Source organism: Haliotis rubra, unplaced genomic scaffold, assembly GCF_003918875.1.
Source record: "Haliotis rubra isolate DU_JTF1 unplaced genomic scaffold, ASM391887v1 Scf95, whole genome shotgun sequence".
Taxonomy (NCBI): Eukaryota; Metazoa; Mollusca; class Gastropoda; order Lepetellida; family Haliotidae; genus Haliotis; species Haliotis rubra.
In genome coordinates, this window is record NW_025767690.1 from 185,907 (window position 1) to 203,876 (window position 17,970).

A 17,970-nucleotide genomic window follows, 5' to 3' on the forward strand; every position below is an offset into this window, starting at 1 on the left:
GAGTAATAATTAGTGAAACGCTATGACGTAATTTGTGAAACCTTGTTACCAAAAACACTGGCGAAACAATGCGGTGTGACGTCAGACTTTTGCTGAGTTATCATCATCATCATCATCATCACCATCATCAACAACAACAGCAACAACAACAACACGTTTCTTTCGTCATTTCCACAGAGTAATTCGGAGTAAATCACATAAATACATAATCATACATTACATAGTTTCTATTGTTAGACGCACTATTTCCACAACATTCAAGATACTTTCTTTTCATGTAGAGTAACTTGCCGTAAGAGGCGACTAATGGGATTGGGTGGTCAGGCTCACTGACTTGGTTGACACATATGTCATCGCATCCATGCGTAGATCGGTGCTCATTATGTTGATCACATGATTATTTACAGACCGCCTACACGTAGCTGGAATATTGGTGAGTAAGACGTAAACAACGTGTTTTCTGAAAATAATCTGATACACGTTGACAAGGATTGGCGTAAATAAAATATATTCTCATTATATAATGAGGCGTAATAGGGGTTTCCCACTCAACAAATAACGCGTTTACCGACAGTGAAAAGGTATTGTTTTAGTGGTACGGAAGACGACAAAGACGACGAAAGTTAAAGTTACCTCCCTTTGAAAGTTGTCTGCTTTACATGTGGGGTAGGTTTGTGGAAATTTCCAAGCTTAATTATCACATATTTTCTCTTTGAATTTACATTTTTTACAAAGTACCTCATATTCAGACTCTGTACCAGCCTGCAAGTCCAGGTCTACTGTGGTTTTGACTAATCATAAAGTGCTATGTGCGTGACACAAATCCACCAGTAGTGGTCAGACCAAGGCCCCAAGTTTAGCATACTGATATCAACTGGTTTTCCGACAGGTTACTTCAGTTCTGCTTTTCATTTATGTCATTTCGTAAATGACATTTTCTTGACCCAGTACTTTACTGACCCAGTAGTTTCGTAACCATTGTGTATTTTCGTAATCTGGTAGTTTGTATCCTCTAAGTTGTTTCGTAAGCAAATTCTGACTTTCGTATTCCTGGGTCATTTCGTATCTCCTGTCCTTCAAAGAACGAAGTTATAAATATATTTTTGACTATATTTATTTCGTATAAAGCTTTTTGCAAAGAAGCGAGTTTCTGTCTGCAGCTAACAATAAATATTGACCTTGTTGATTGCAAGTGGGTCACATTGTGGTGCTAAATATTAAACATGAACTAACCTTGAAACAGTGCATATCATGCCTATCTGGGAGTGCAGAGGTTTTATAAAATATTTTAAGTCTAAACTTAAATCCAATCTTAAATATTTGCATGTAACTATAATCTGCAAAATCACACAGAAAATATGTAATACTGTAGACAGCATAACAGGCAATAACATGTTTTTAGAATGTAAGTAAAGAAACTATGAGTAAAATAGGTATGGATTTTTCACCTTAAGTATTTCAACCCTCGTACATTTTAAAATGTTTATGCCACATCACAGAGATTTAGCTAACCAACCAATAATTGACAATGTCTCATTTTATTGGAAATAAATAAGACTGTGTAAGTATGACAGAGAATCTATCTCAGTTGTAAATTTATTCCAGTGATGTAAAGACAAATGTTATATCTGAGTAATGAAGTGATTTTCTAGAATTGCTCCAAAATGATAAGTTCTAAATGACTAGAAGGGAACAAAGTTATTTTGCTGTCCAAGTGAGTGAGATATCTTTCAATTATTTAAAGGTCACATGCAACGTAAAACACATCTTTGCAGATTCTGATACCTTTTGGTATGGACTTACTGAAACAAATCATCAAAAATGCAAATTCAACTTATAAAGTTGAAAAGTAACGCGATGAAAAAAACTGCGCGAAATCGGAGTTCAAACGATTCGCTAATTTTCCCCCAGCGCTTGGGGGAAGAGTGGTTTCAACAGCTGGGCTGCACTACACTGGGCTGTACTCATAGCACATGCGCAGTGAAATAGGTTCATGCAGCTTGGAAGCGGGTTGTCCGGTGAATACTCGGTGAAGGCTTTGGTGTGAGCTATTTTCTAATGTTTTGTTGATATTCCACAGGCGCGAGCTTTTTATATGTTAAGACAGTAGATTACCGATTTAACTGTTTATATAATTTCATTTGTCTATTTCACCACACGTTCTTCTTACTTTCTCAGTTCGATACTTAAAAGCAATGTCATTATTTAGCGTTGACAGAATTTCTAACTGTGATATAGATATGTCGTTGTCACAGACAAAACTCACTGTCTATTTTATTGACACCTATGTGTCTGCCTGCCTGTCTGCTAATGACAATATTCAATACACAACTACGATTACTGACCACATGCAATTTGAACTTAACACCTATCAGGCTATACACAAAACGCATTCATTTATGGGCCCGAGTTCGGTCTCTGTCACATTATGTAATTACACAGACAGGCAGGTGTGATACTTGTACACATAACATGTTATGATGTCTGTTGATTGCAAAATGTTATACACAAAAAATGAGCATGTATTTACAAAACCCAACATCTCTATATATACACACACAATGAGCCGTGAGGGAGGCATCTGCAAATGAACCAGCCGTTACACTTGAGTGCACACCCACCCGCTCTGACTGGGTTCAGTATCCCGGCTGCCTTGTTTCTTGGGAAGTAAACCCAAGTACAAACTATTGCACTTTTGATTTGCGATTGTACGGCTTATAATTTTGTTTATATGTTTTTTTCATAATCAGCAATGTATATTATTTGTCATGAATAAGTGATAATTGTGTTTTAATTATGTTTGATTTTCTGCTTGCATGTGACCTTTAATAATGTTTATCCTTATCCTCAGATTCACCATGAGACTCCGAGTAAGTGGCCAGATATATACATGTTTGAGACGCCGATACACCACAGTCACAGGCTCAGCCGCACAGGTGCAGCAGCCACTCAACTATGTCAACGGTCAGCGTGATCAACCCCAAGGACGAGACCAAGCCAGCAGATTTGATCTTATAAATCCTGCTACAGGTGCAATTTCACAATATGCATTCAAGGTGGTCCCTTGCTTGTAAATGTTCTACAGAAAGGTTATTCTATTTTTCATGTTTAGGCAAGAGTTTCAGGTCTGTGTGTTGTGTACATTTAGTGAGTATTATACAAAGTGATGCAAAGATATTTTTCCAATTTGTTGATAATAGTGTCATGGAAATCACCAAAAATTCCTATTGCAACATATTGCAAAATGAATAGTGTTTGCAATACTGTCAGCATGGCTATTACTCATACCTGCTTTTGTTACCATATAGACATCAGCTTAGTGTGTTCACAAATTTATCTAGACCTGCTTGGAGGCTGATATTTGGCCTCAAGCCTGCAGCCATCCACAATAATCTCCAGGGTATACATTCCGATAAATCTCCACTAGTACCTGGATGCATCTACAACTCACCCCGATAATTTTATTAGCTCCCTTTGCTGGGTCCACTTTCTCACAGTCGCCAATCAGATAAGCTGTTACAACCGAGCTTGCCAGTGTCACCAAAGATAGTGGCCGCAGCCGCGAACGTTTGCTCGCTGTGCGACTCAGATTTAGGGAAAAAATGATACAGACAAATTGACAGGTCTGAAACCTTCAAAAAATATATGCAAGAACTCCTTCTACCTCTTTCAGAGTACCTCTGCAACAATTGTGTTGCCAAGTTTAATCGGTTAGATAAAAGAAGCGAAAGTGAGTTATGATAGAAGCCTTGTGATTGGTACGCTCAACTTCCCAAGGTAGACACCTGATTGGATAAAAAGCCAGCAAAGGGAGATCATAACATTATCGGGCCGAGTCGTAGATGCATCCAGGGTACTAGTGGAGATTTATTGGAACCTATGCCCTGGAGATTATCGAGGATGACCTTCAGCAAATGACAGATAAACTTTCCAAATTGCATTAAGAACATCCAGATTCATGTAAATTTTTAAAATAAGAACATTGAAATAATGCAGTTTTGAACATTCGCTTGCCAAAGACATTTAGTTTGGAAACCTAGATATGTCCATCATGCTTCCATATCGTAAATCTCAAAGATTAGGAACATAAATTGTATTAAACAATTCTGTGTGATTTTGAAACATTGAATTCCGAATTTTAGGGAGTCATGACGCTATTTGAATCTTGGAAAATGTAAATCTGGAATTTTGGAGTCCTAGCTTGGGACTTTGAACTTTAAATGGTGCTATGTTGACAGGGGAAGTTCTGCGGCAGGTACAGAATTCTGGAGTGGAGGAAGTAGATGGCGCTATCAGAGCAGCTCAACAGGCACTTCCGTCCTGGTCCCGACAGTCAGGGTTTGACAGGGGCCAGGTCTTGAGAAAGGCGGCACAGCTGATTAGGGTATGATCTAGGGCTGGGGGCAGAATATTCCATTTTAGAATTATCTAATCAGTCAAGGTTTTGTGTGGTACAATTTTCTTTTCGAAAAAAGTGGGAAAGATAGCCCTTTCTGCATTGAGAAAGCCCTAAATGAAACAAGTCTAGATTTCCTCAGGTTTTGAATCTCCCATCTCAATGGGATTCATTTTCAATTTATACAGAATCATTTGTCTCTATCAGGATTATATTTATTCAAAGACTAAACATTAGTCTTGTGGAATAGATTGTTATATATGTTATAATTGGGATTACACTTTCTTAGGAAAGTACAGATTCGAGTACTTTTGTTGAGTTGAGTCCCATCCGGGATTCGAACCCACACCCTCAGAGTCAGGCATCTAAACGCCAGCACACAACGTCAGCCGCCTAACCCACTCAGCCACCGCAGCTGGTTGTCCTGTCTCGGGGACAAGTACACACATCAAATGTCTACATATTTGTTTTGTTGTCATAGAGAGTTTGATGTAAAATAAATGCATTTGAATACCAGTTCTTAAAGTTAGATGAAATGAAGTGACCATGAAATGAATAGTTGTTGTGGGCTTGGGCATCTCTCCAAAGATTAAATGGTTGGTACAGGTAATGTAAAAAATACCATGGTTACAGGAGAGGTGTGAGGAACTGGCACGGACAGAGGTGTTGGACACAGGGAAGCCGATCTGGGAGGCTCGCTATGACATTCAGGGGTGTGCCGACACCATCGACTACTACGGGGGGCTTGCAGCAGCAATAACAGGTACTTTAACACACCTGGCCCGATTTCTCGGAAACAAACTTAAGTTTTTACTCAAATTTCAAACTGAGTTTGACAATTTGAAACAGCTGAATTTTTAACTCAACTGCATTTTTAAAATTGAAAAGCCCAAACAACCCAAGTAATGTATCCACCAACACAAATTGTACACTATGTATGAGTTAATATCGATTTCAGTTCATTCTGGCAAATGCATTTTCCTGCGTTTCTCAAATTTGACTACAAACTCTTAAGTCAAAGCTCAGACTTAAGTTTGTTTCGTGCATCATAGCCTAAAGCATCCCGACTTCTTGCTCAGCATCTGTAGATCCTGAGTTCAGTTACAGACAGTGGAGGTCCGGTTAGAACTGGTAAGACGCGACTAATAATAATATTGGCATTCGTAATATGCTGAATTCCGCACCACGGAGGGGCACTCTCAAAGTGCTACAATCTGATTATTATTACCCTGGATAACCTAAGCTGCCTGTGAGGTGCTAGAACGTTAATAGTCACTTGACTTATCCTACCGGGTACCCATTTTTCTGCTGGGTGAACAGAGGCAAGTTTGAACAAACTCACTTGCCTTAGGTGAGACCACATGTATCACATGTGCTTCGTGAGGCAGGACTGAAGCCCTAGAGACTCTCAGTGAAGCTGCCAAACACAGGCTCACTACCTTGTTTGACATCTGTCATCTTATCCACATTGCCGAGATAAATATTTACAGAATATTGCTGAGTTTGGTGTTAAACAACAAACAAACAAACAATCAGACAAACATGTTTAGCCACTAGCCCATGAAAATTTAATTGTATGAGTCATTTTTTATTCCCATTTAGGAAAGTTTACTGCCATCTGTCTTCAGTGAACTCCACCATTGCATAGCAAGGAAAATATTGGACTCCTGCACAGATTAAGCTCCTCAGTGTTTGCAAGTAGTTTTGGTGTGATTCTTCCAGGCGAGTTCACTCAGCTGGCAGGGGGGTCATTTGCCTACACAATCCGTGAAGCCTTGGGAGTGGTAGGGGCTATAGGGGCGTGGAACTACCCCTTCCAGATGGCGGCCTGGAAGTCCTCTCCTGCACTAGCATGCGGCAACACCGTCGTCTTCAAACCCTCGCCATTCACACCGCTAACAGCCGTTATGTTGGGGGAGATATACAGAGAGGCAGGGCTGCTGGATGGAGGTTATAATGTTATTCAGGTAAGTTGTTGAGTCTCCTGACGGATGTTACAACTTTATTTAGGTGAGCTGTGGGGGCACCTGAAAGACGATACAGTGTTATTCAGGTAAGCTGTAGGGGCACCTGACAGATGTTACAGTGTTATTCAGGTAAGCTGTGGGGGCGCCTGACAGACGTTACAGTGTTATTCAGGTAAGCTGTAGGGGCACCTGACAGATGTTACAGTGTTATTCAGGTAAGCTGTAGGGGCACCTGACAGACATTACAGTGTTATTCAGGTAAGCTGTAGGGGCACCTGACAGATGTTACAGTGTTATTCAGGTAAGCTGTAGGGGCACCTGACAGATGTTACAGTGTTATTCAGGTAAGCTGTAGGGGCACCTGACAGATGTTACAGTGTTATTCAGGTAAGCTGTAAGGGCACCTGACAGATGTTACAGTGTTATTCAGGTAAGCTGTAGGGGCACCTGACAGATGTTACAGTGTTATTCAGGTAAGCTGTAAGGGGGCACCTGACAGATGTTACAGTGTTATTCAGGTAAGCTGTAGGGGCACCTGACAGATGTTACAGTGTTATTCAGGTAAGCTGTAGGGGCACCTGACAGATGTTACAGTGTTATTCAGGTAAGCTGTAGGGGCACCTGACAGATGTTACAGTGTTATTCAGGTAAGCTGTGACAGATGTTACAGTGTTATTCCTGACACCTGTTACAGATGCTGTAGGGGCACCTGACAGATGTTGTTATTCAGGTAAGCTGTAGGGGCACCTGACAGATGTTACAGTGTTATTCAGGTAAGCTGTAGGGGCACCTGACAGATGTTACAGTGTTATTTCACCTGACAGATGTTACAGCTGTAAGCTGTAGGGGCACCTGACAGATGTTACAGTGTTATTCAGGTAAGCTGTAGGGGCACCTGACAGATGTTACAGTGTTATTCAGGTAAGCTGTAGGGGCACCTGACAGATGTTACAGTGTTATTCAGGTGTTATGGGGCACCTGACAGATGTTACAGTGTTATTCAGGTAAGCTGTAGGGGGCACCTGACAGATGTTACAGTGTTATTCAGGTAAGCTGTAGGGGCACCTGACAGATGTTACAGTGTTATTCAGGTAAGCTGTAGGGGCACCTGACAGATGTTGTTAACAGTGTTATTCAGGTAAGACAGGGGCACCTGACAGATGTTACAGTGTTATTCAGGTAAGCTGTAGGGGCACCTGACAGATGTTACAGTGTTATTCAGGTAAGCTGTAGGGGCACCTGACAGATGTTACAGTGTTATTCAGGTAAGCTGTAGGGGCACCTGACAGATGTTACAGTGTTATTCAGGTAAGCTGTAGGGGCACCTGACAGATGTTACAGTGTTATTCAGGTAAGCTGTAGGGGCACCTGACAGGGTTACCTGACAGATGTTACAGTGTTATTCAGGTAAGCTGTGGGGGCACCTGCACCTGACAGATGTTACAGTGTTATTCAGGTAAGCTGTAGGGGCACCTGACAGATGTTACAGTGTTATTCAGGTAAGCTGTGGGGGCACCTGACAGATGTTACAGTGTTATTCAGGTAAGCTGTAGGGGCACCTGACAGATGTTACAGTGTTATTCAGGTAAGCTGTGGGGGCACCTGACAGATGTTACAGTGTTATTCAGGTAAGCTGTAGGGGCACCTGACAGATGTTACAGTGTTATTCAGGTAAGCTGTAGGGGCACCTGACAGATGTTACAGTGTTATTCAGGGAGCTGTAGGGGCACCTGACAGATGTTACAGTGTTATTCAGGTAAGCTGTAGGGGCACCTGACAGATGTTACAGTGTTATTCAGGTAAGCTGTGACAGGGTTACCTGACAGGGCACCTGACAGATGTTACAGTGTTATTCAGGTAAGCTGTAGGGGCACCTGACAGATGTTACAGTGTTATTCAGGTGGGGCACCTGACAGATGTTGCTGTAGGGGCACCTGACAGATGTTACAGTGTTATTCAGGTAAGCTGTAGGGGCACCTGACAGATGTTACAGTGTTATTCAGGTAAGCTGTGGGGCACCTGACAGATGTTACAGTGTTATTCAGGACCTGCTGTGGGGGCAGACAGATGTTACAGTGTTATTCAGGTAAGCTGTAGGGGCACCTGACAGATGTTACAGTGTTATTCATGTCAGCTGTAGGGGCACCTGACAGATGTTACAGTGTTATTCAGGTAAGCTGTAGGGGCACCTGACAGATGTTACAGTGTTATTCAGGATGCTGTAGGGGCACCTGACAGATGTTACAGTGTTATTCATGTCAGCTGTGGGGCACCTGACAGATGTTACAGTGTTATTCAGGTAAGCTGTAGGGGCACCTGACAGATGTTACAGTGTTATTCAGGTAAGCTGTAGGGGCACCTGACAGATGTTACAATTAAATCAAGGTAAGTTGTAGAAGCACTTGATGGATGTTGCAAGGTTGTCTAGTGAAGTTATAGGAGCACCTGACTGATGTTATGCTGTGCTTCATATGGGCTGTAGGGGCACATAACGGATCCTTTTTTCTATGTTAAGCATCAGTGCCTCATTATAAGCACTAATCTTGTGTTTGCAGGGTGAAGGGGAGACTGGACAGTTACTGTGTCGGCATCCAGGAGTGGCCAAGATGTCCTTCACAGGGAGCGTCCCCACAGGATCCCGCATTATGGAAGCATGTGCCCAGGTCGGTAACCATTCTAACCATTGGCTCATCATGTCATGATTCTAAAAAATGGGTACAATGTATGAAGCCCATTTCTGGTGTCCCCTGCCGTGACGTAGCTGGAATATATCTAAACATAGCATAAAACCATACTCACTTACCCTAACCATGTGATACCCAAACATTCTGAGATCTCATACACTCCTACATTACTATGACAAAAGCTTAACTGGTACGTAGTTATGCTACCAAGTTAGAGCATTACAATGAATGTTCCTGTGACATTTGTTTATCTTTTATTGGATTTTATTTGGCATATTCAGTAATGTTTGTGATCTAAAGGTTGGTTAACTTTCAAACTTTGAACAAAAATACTGTGCCTTTATGTACTTTGCATGGTCTTTCTTACTGTACATGAAATGATAACATGCTTATGTTGTTACTTCCCTGTGAACATCAAAGTTAAAAGTAGTCAAGCATCTCAACTTGTCTCAAAGTGAGTGAGTTTTGATTTCCGCTCCTTTTAGCAATGTTCCAGCAATATCACAGTGGGCACCAGAAATGGGCTTCACATATTGTACCCATGTGGGGAATCGAACCTGGGTCTTCAGCATGGCAAGCAAATGCTTTAACCACTAGGCTACCCCACCGCCCTGCTTGTCTTGAAACATAACTGATATGTGGTCAGTGGTTGGGGTTATTGACTTTGTTCATGGATGTCATTGTATCTGAATTGCGTAGATCAATGCGCATTCATTGATCAGTCTACCAGTGAAGGTCCGGGTTAGAATGAACCTTCAGTAACCCGTGCTTGTCGTAAGAGGTGATTAAAGGGATCATGTGGTCAGGCTCTCTGGCTTGGTTGACACATTTCCTTGGTTCCCAATTGAGCGGATGGATGCTCATGCTGTTGATCACTGGATTGTCCGGTCCAGACTCGATTATTTACAGACATCCGCCATATAGCTGGAATATAGCTGAGAGCGAAGTAAAACTAAACTCACTCACTCACTCATTGATCAGTCACTGGATTGTCATGTCCTAACTTGATTATTTACAGAGAGTGAGTGAGTTTAGTTTTACTCCGCTTTTAGCAATATTCGTGCAATATCATGGCGTGGACACCAGAAATGGGCGTCACACATTGTACCCATGTGGGGAATCAAACCCGGGTCTTCGGTGTGACGAGCAAACGCTTTAACCACTCGGCTACCTCACCGCGCCCTGATTATTTACAAAACATGAACAGTAAAATAAATTATATGCATTTATTAGCAATATCACAGGGTTTGAAATACCCCATATATTAGCGTGCCATAGCACGGTAAATATTGAAATGGCACGGACAAAAAATGTTCTCGGTGCCCTTATGGCACGCCTAAGACATAACACACCTTTAGTCACTTAATAACCAAACAAAACACTTATGCAAATGACAACCAAGTAAAAACATTTATTGACTTTATCACCCAGGAAATCACTGGAATTAGGATGGTTCGTGTAAAGAAATCTGGTTGTTTTTTCATTTAGAGTGTTGGGAGTATTGATAGTTCAGTTATTGAAGAGGAAATTGTGTATGTTAGATATATTGAAAAAAGTGAACCTTCACACAATTCTTAGCTATTAAAGGTGTTGGGAAAGCAGAACAAATGAAGCTTAAGAAAGCCATCCTAAACAGAAGACATATCAGTGATAACAGAAAACTGGTTACATTTGTTGTTTTCTGACAACAAATTTCAAAAGATCATCATCCTTGCTGCAGTCATTTATTCTAAAACATGTGGGCACACCTGATTTCTGAAAGGTACACCTAAAATATTTACCTGGTGCCATAAGGCACACTTAGAAAAAAAAGTATTTCTATCCCTGAATATCACTTTCAAATACACAGTTATATACTTGTGCATGCTTATTTGTTTAAGGTATGATTTAGTTGAGAATAGCAAGAACAATAGTTCCCTTGATGGCGTGATAATGTCTGTGTTTCCAGGACATCAAGTATGTTACACTGGAGCTGGGAGGAAAGTCTCCTCTCATCATCTTCTCAGATGCGGACATAGACAATGCTGTGAAAGGGGCGATGTTAGCCAACTTCAGCAACCAGGGCCAGGTACAGTCATGCAGTTGGTTGGTATCCACATGTACAAGTATGCCACTGGGCCATGGTGCAATAAACCCATACAGATCCTTCTTAGAATTGGTTTTCTGCAACCCATGCTTGTTGTAAGAGGCGACTAACGGGTTGCTGACTTGGTTGACACATGTCATCGTATCCCAGTTGCATAGATTGATGCTCATGATGTTGATCACTGGGTTGTCTTTTCCAGACTTGATTATTTATATCGGGATAACTTTATAGGTGAAAAATTGCTGAGTGTAGCATTAAACAGGAAACAAACAAACCTCCCTCATGATAACACTGGCAGTTTACACATTGTATGCACAGCCATAGGTTCCTGGGCCTAGATTTTTCAAGCTCTCTTACTGCTAAGATAGTCGTAAGTTAATGTTAGTGAGTGAGTGAGTTTAGTTTTACGCCGCACTCAGCAATATTCCAGCTACTATATGGCGGTGGTCTGTAAATAATCGAGTCTGGACCAGACAATCCAGTGATCAACAGCATGAGCATCAATTTGCGTAATTGGGAACCGATGACATGTGTCGACCAAGTCAGCGAACCTGACCACCCGATCCCGTTAGTTGCCTCTTACGACGAGCATGGGTTACTGAAGGTTCATTCTAACCCGGACCTTCACGGGTTAAGTTAATGTTAAAGTATGGCACTTACGACTATCTTAGCACTAAGAGAGCTTTGAAAATCTTGACCCAGGGTGGTATTCTAGCCTTGAGTGCCCATGGGGTTCTACCTCTGTTAGTGAGCTGACCGTTTCCATTCATACCCTTAGATTTTAGTGTCTGTCTTTCAGGTGTGCTCCAACGGAACACGAGTGTTTGTCCAGAAGGATGTTGCCCAACAGTTCCTGGAGAAACTGGTGGAGCGCACACGAAAGATGAAGATTGGTGATCCAAATGCAGAAGACACGACAGTGGGAGCCACCATCAGCAGCAGTCAAGCAGACAAGGTCATGGCGTACGTTGAGGGGGCGAAGAAAGAGGTACTAGCTTCTTTTGTTGTTTTTTCTGGAAGATATCCTCTTTATGAAACATTGATTTACATTGATAATTTGTAAAACTTAGTGATGCTTGATGCTTGATGCCTGTAAATTTTCAAAACTTTGAAGTTTCCAAAGTAGAAGTACATATGTCTTATCAGAGCCTTATATGTCTTCTATTTGGTCATCAGCAATATCGTGGTCAAATAAAGATTTGATACCACTTCTTTACCAACCATGATAGAATTCTGCCATGTCTTGGTTGTGCTTTTCCCAAGCACTAGTGCTGGTTATCGCTCACAATATGCAGATCGATAATCGGATCTCAGTATTAGATTGTAATCGAAATCTCACCACAAAACTCATGTGGGCTATAACGGAACACAATCATAACACTGTGCAATCGAAACAGGCACCGATTAATACCATGCATACTTCCTTTTCAAACTTTCAGGCGAGTATGTTGTTTACTAGGGCTGGGACGGGTAAGAAAAAATGGAATCGAGTGCCCGCATGTACTTACCCGAATCGAGTACCCGGAAGTGTAAGGAATACAGCGCTTCTGTCAACTTTCTGAATATTCAATCACAACTTGACGGAGATTTTTATACAAACCTTGAAAGGATGGCAATAAGACACTGAAACTGAACTTAGGCTATTTAATTTATGTCTATTTAACAAGTATAGAGAGTAACTCCATTACATGCTTTCCTCGTTAAAACACAGGACTTTTCGTTACCGCTGTTACTGTAACTTGACTCCTCACTGCTCATGCTCATATATATTACAGTCGTTAATAATGACCTCCATTAATCGGACAATACCAATGATGCAAATGTGTGTTACAGCAATAATGAAAAAGACAAGTTATGTGCCCTTGCCATTATAGAGTTCTCTCCCTTTCCGGGTACTCAATTCCTAGAAATAGTATTCGATTTCAATTGTACCCGACCCGGATTCGAGTACCCGTCCGAGCCCTATTGTTTACGTTGCAGTTTTAAAAGTAAGGAAACTGCATCTGTTGTTCATGTCTTTATTTAACAAACATAACAATAAGAAACATACTCTCTAAAGTTTAATTTGATGAATTTTTTATGAATATCGATAAAGCTCTTGAGCTGATCGATAGTCGCTGACACAAGCGAGATCGATCAGATTGATCAATTATTCGATCAATCGCTCCAGCACTACAAAACACTCTTAAATGGATGCCAATTATGCTTTGGGGCACAATATACAAGGAAACAGTTCCTTACAGCATTTGGAATAACATGATGGAATTTATGAACATGTAATGAAGAAATGACCATTCAAATTTGACTCACTCATGAAGATCCAGGTTAGTACTGATCTCCAGCAAACCAAGCTTGTCGTAGGAGGCGACTAACGGGATTGGATGGTCAGGCTCACTGGCTTGGTTGACATGTCATTGTATCCCAATTGCGTAGATCGATGCTCATGCTGTTGATCACTGGATTGTTTGGTTCAGATTATTTACATATAGTAAATAGTGACCTCTGCTATATAGTTGAAATATTGCTGAGTGCAAAAATATCACACAATACAAACAAACAAATATGACTACTGATAAAGTCACTTTTAGATCATTATCAATGAAGACATTGAGATTTTGCCTACGTGTTCAGGGTGCTACTGTGGTGTATGGCGGAGAACGTGTGTCTGTATCTGACCCGTGGCTCGCCGGTGGGCACTATCTGTCTCCCTGCATACTGGCAGACTGCCACGACGACATGACTGTAGTTCGTGAGGAAGTGTTCGGTAGTGTCATGTCGGTGTTGACCTTTGACACAGAAGAGGAAGTGTTGAGGCGAGCCAATGACACAGAGTTTGGCCTTGCTGGAGGCGTGTTTACCAGGTGAGGGAAGATCAACTTCTTGTCTCTCAGTGTCTATTTCTAGATGTTCCCGGAGGTTTTTAAGCCTTCACACACTCCATGATGTAATCAAAACATACATAAAGGGCAAATGTGTATATAGATCGATGTAATCAAAACATACATAAAGGGCAATATAGATCGATACTGTCGATATAGATAAAAGAGATTGGTCATTCACAAATCAGCAGACCCTGTGAAAGGTGCAACCACACGGCACAACCTTGACCTTGACGTTTTGCCAAAGCAGGCCCAGCACTCTGGACTGAACTCCTGCCAAATATCCAGCAAATCAATGGCTGTGACATATTTCAAAGTGATCTGAAGACCCTCCTGTTCAAACGAGCCTATGACCTGCGCCTTTGAGCAAATTTTGGATTTAGGCACGCTACAAATATGAACTTATTTATTATTATTATTGGTAATCATTAACTAAATATTGATAGATTGTTTATAAATATCTGAGAAGTAGCTTTGTAAAAATGCAAAAGAGGTCCAAAAGAAATCAGTATATTTCACGTCACAAATGAGTTGTGATGTAAGAGTGTTCTGAGCATAATTTAGAGGAGGCATGATTAATAAAGATGTAACTCTATGTGTTGAGTGTGTAAATTAGAACTTTATATCATCACAATAATTAGTCTGTCATACAGACCTTGAAACTTATATGCCCAAGAAAGCTAATGCAAGTGTAAAATATGTGGCGAATCTAGATTACCACAGTTTCAGGAAAATGAAGAAAGTCTCTGGGCTTTTGTTCATTATATTTTATGAAATTAAGTTAGGGACCATTTTTTCTGTTACATATGCTCATTTCAGAGGCTAGATACACAATAGTGTATGTAACATATTTTGACATGAAGATCCGGGTTAGAATTGTTCTTCAGCTACCCATGTTTGTTTTAAGAGGCGACTGCCAGGAGCATGTGGTCAGGCTTGATGACTGGGTTGACACGTTATGGTATCCCAGTTGTATGGATCGACGAATATACTGTTGATCACTGGATTGTCTGGTTCAGACTGGATTAGTTATAAGCCGCTGGCATATAGCTGGAATATTGCTGAGTGTGGTGTTAACCAACCAACCAACCAACCAAATAACCCATTTGATGACAAATTTCAGGGACCTAAGTCGGGCCCACCGTGTGGCAGCGGGGATGGAGGCAGGGTCTCTCTACGTCAACAACTACAACATCTACCCCGTCGGGGTCCCCTTTGGAGGATACAAGAAATCAGGAATTGGGCGGGAAAATGGCCGGGACACCTTGGACTATTATAGTCAGATCAAGTCTGTGTATGTGGAGATGAATGATGTGGATTGTCCATACTGAGTATGTGGTCAGTTGGTCACTAGCAGGGACGTAGCTACCATTATAAAAAAAGCCCGGGCTTACACATGATTGCTGCTGAAAAGGTTGGGCAAGCCCTCAATACTATCCAAATATAAAGCTTTGCAACCTATCGGGCTTACACGAAAAAATTGGCTTGCTATGCGCCTGAATAGGTCAACCTGGTTGGTCGTGAAGTCGAGATGTTTGGCTTCAAGGTCTAGACAGCTGGTTCAGTGTCTACCCAGTAGATCTCGAAGTCAAGCCTGTTGGTCTAACATTTAACCAGTTGATCTAGAGGTTGGATTTTAGCTCTAATAGATTTGTCTTGAGGTCAGGCCAGTTTTATCTCAAGGTCTAACTAGGTGATCTTGAGGTCAAGACAGTTATTCTGTGCCTAACCAGCTGGTTGGTTGTTAGGTCTAATAGATTGATCTTGAGGTTTAATCGGTTGGTCTCAAGGTCTAAGCAGTTGGTCTTGAGATCTAGTTGGTTGGTCCTGAGGTCAAACCAGTTGATCTCGAGGTCTGAATTTGGTCTCCAGATCTGGCCAGCTGGTTTGAAGGTCTAGCTGGTTGTCAGGAAACTTTAACAGCAGGCTATAGCTGTGGACATTGATTTGAGTCTTGAAGAGACTGTGACCTCCAAAAGCGGTGACCATATGTCAGCATATATATAATCAGTGCCCTTGTGCCTTTCTCATGTATTTTGGCCATCAATTACATTGTGATCTGGATCTGGAGTGCATCATCACATATCACATTCACCTTAACTACGATTGTGAATTTAGAACTTTATCCAAGATGCCATTTTCATAGACTACCTATTTTTTATTAAGCACAAATTTTGCAGACATTGTTGTCGACAAGATCTTTGTTATCTCATCACAGAATATATATGTGAAGGTCCTGGTGTTCCTATTTGTTGGGGAGGCTTCAGGAAGAGTTGAGAAGATCTGTACCAAGCCAGACCCTTCCACAATGTTCCATGCAGGGTTTTAGAAACAAATTACAAATGGATGTAGATATTTATAATTATGATGCACAAGTGGTTATAATATTTGAATACATATGAATGACAAGTGACATTCTTCGGATATCAATGGTTGGATACTGACCTACTTTCAGTGAAGAGCATGTGCCATTTGTTGTTACATTGAATTCCACCTAGGGACGTCATACATGCGGAGATGCCAACCTCTACGATTTTATCGAAGTCGCTACGAATTTTAGCCTCAAACTACGCCAATACGATTCCACTACTCATTCTACGAAACTTGACAAAAATTCATTAACATTCGGATATATAGACAAAAACATATATTTTCATGGATTAAATATTTTCGTTGATTAGATACATTTTCGCCAAAAAGAGACGACAATAAGAAACGTAATGCTGATAATTTGGAATGTATGTGGAGGTAATGTTGGAGGTATGTGAAATTAAAGCTTCACTCTTGATTAGTGTCATATTATCTTTCTCTGAGTCCATAATGATTTTTAGTATTTAGTTGACTACTCATTTTATGGTCAAACTACTAATTTTGATCCTTGAAACTACTATTTGCAACACTTTGTGGTTGGCATCTCTGTACATGAGTTGTGTTGTACATGACCCCCTGGAATGTTTCTGAAACGTTGTCACTGATATCCAAAGTAAAAAGTCTCAATTTTATATATTTAAAAATGTATGTTTGTGGTAACTCAGGAAGTGTTCACTTTGGAAGGATGAAATTAATATCATCATTCAGATGGGGATGTTTGAGTGACCATCTTTGAAGGTCAAGTAATTCCGTTTCTTTGTATACTGGACCAATATTCATATGTTAAGTGTTTGTATGACAAAATTCATGGATAAGGTAATTTGATTGAGGTGCATTTGTAGACAAGTTGCCAAACAAAAAGTGATGTCATCTATATTTGTTATAAAGGTACTTGGTATCTGCATGCACAGTTTGGATGCATTCAGGAAAAGATTAGGGAAGGTGATGCTGTTCTTCATAGCAACACATTACTGAAATACATTAAGCCCTCCAATGTGAGGTGTCATGGTTAAGTGCGTGTGTTACATGTGTGGCTGAAGGATGTATCTGTATGGTGAGTAGGGTATGTTTAGGTATTACCAAATACATTTATCTATATATATTCAGAGACATTGTTGCTATAGATGGGATGTGGATTTCTGTGATTTACATTTTTATACAATCATTTTGTTTTGTTTGTAAAGATTCTAATTTGTTTGGTTTTGTCACAAATATACAGACATTATAAACTTATAATCAGAACACTTGAAGTTAAATTTTCCCCAAAAGGAATACCCTCATTTTTGAGGGTTTACAAAACATTTGCTTTCTTGGATGTATTTTTTTCATAGCAGTGCAGCAGAGGAGATATGTCTGTATCTTGACGACCAATGGCATTGAAAAGTATTTTGTTTATACATTTCTTGGTCTTGACAGGGATGAATGAATTCTCAGAATGTTTTCTTGAAATCCATACAGCTTGCTGATGTACCCTGCATCTAAGAAGTGCTCACTGTTTTACAGTGGCAAAGATGTTGAGCACACACTTTATATATGGTTATTAATAAATGTACTTCTCTACACTATAATAAAGTTGTTTTCAACAATA

At 40.6% G+C, this 17,970-nt stretch overlaps 1 protein-coding gene across 3 annotated transcripts; it reads left to right on the forward strand.

Annotated features, from left to right (window-relative positions):
• The first annotated feature begins 605 nt into the window (after positions 1–605).
• On the forward strand, positions 606–17,970 carry LOC124264878 (4-trimethylaminobutyraldehyde dehydrogenase-like). 3 transcript variants are annotated; one of them, XR_006895281.1, is made up of 11 exons: positions 800–889; positions 2,852–3,030; positions 4,239–4,384; positions 5,030–5,159; positions 6,119–6,363; positions 8,919–9,026; positions 10,996–11,115; positions 11,933–12,121; positions 13,765–13,994; positions 15,136–15,748; positions 15,824–15,838. XR_006895281.1 is itself a non-coding variant. In XM_046699653.1 (10 exons), the coding sequence occupies exons 2-10, from the start codon at positions 2,859–2,861 to the stop codon at positions 15,341–15,343; spliced, it is 1,548 nt and encodes a 515-aa protein (XP_046555609.1). In that variant the 5' UTR covers positions 606–666; positions 2,852–2,858; the 3' UTR covers positions 15,344–17,970. The 3 variants fall into 3 exon arrangements, 2 of the variants coding, with proteins under 2 accessions (XP_046555609.1, XP_046555608.1); XM_046699653.1 differs by lacking the exon at positions 800–889 and adding an exon at positions 606–666 and having other exon boundaries at positions 15,136–17,970; XM_046699652.1 differs by having other exon boundaries at positions 15,136–17,970.

Bases quoted from the DNA above. Each gene is read 5' to 3' on its own strand.
- LOC124264878 (XM_046699653.1), top strand. From the start codon at position 2,859: ATGAGACTCCGAGTAAGTGGCCAGATATATACATGTTTGAGACGCCGA. The intron at 4,385-5,029 runs GTATGATCTAGG...CCATGGTTACAG, and splicing joins AGGCGGCACAGCTGATTAGG to GAGAGGTGTGAGGAACTGGC. The intron at 5,160-6,118 runs GTACTTTAACAC...TGATTCTTCCAG, and splicing joins GCTTGCAGCAGCAATAACAG to GCGAGTTCACTCAGCTGGCA.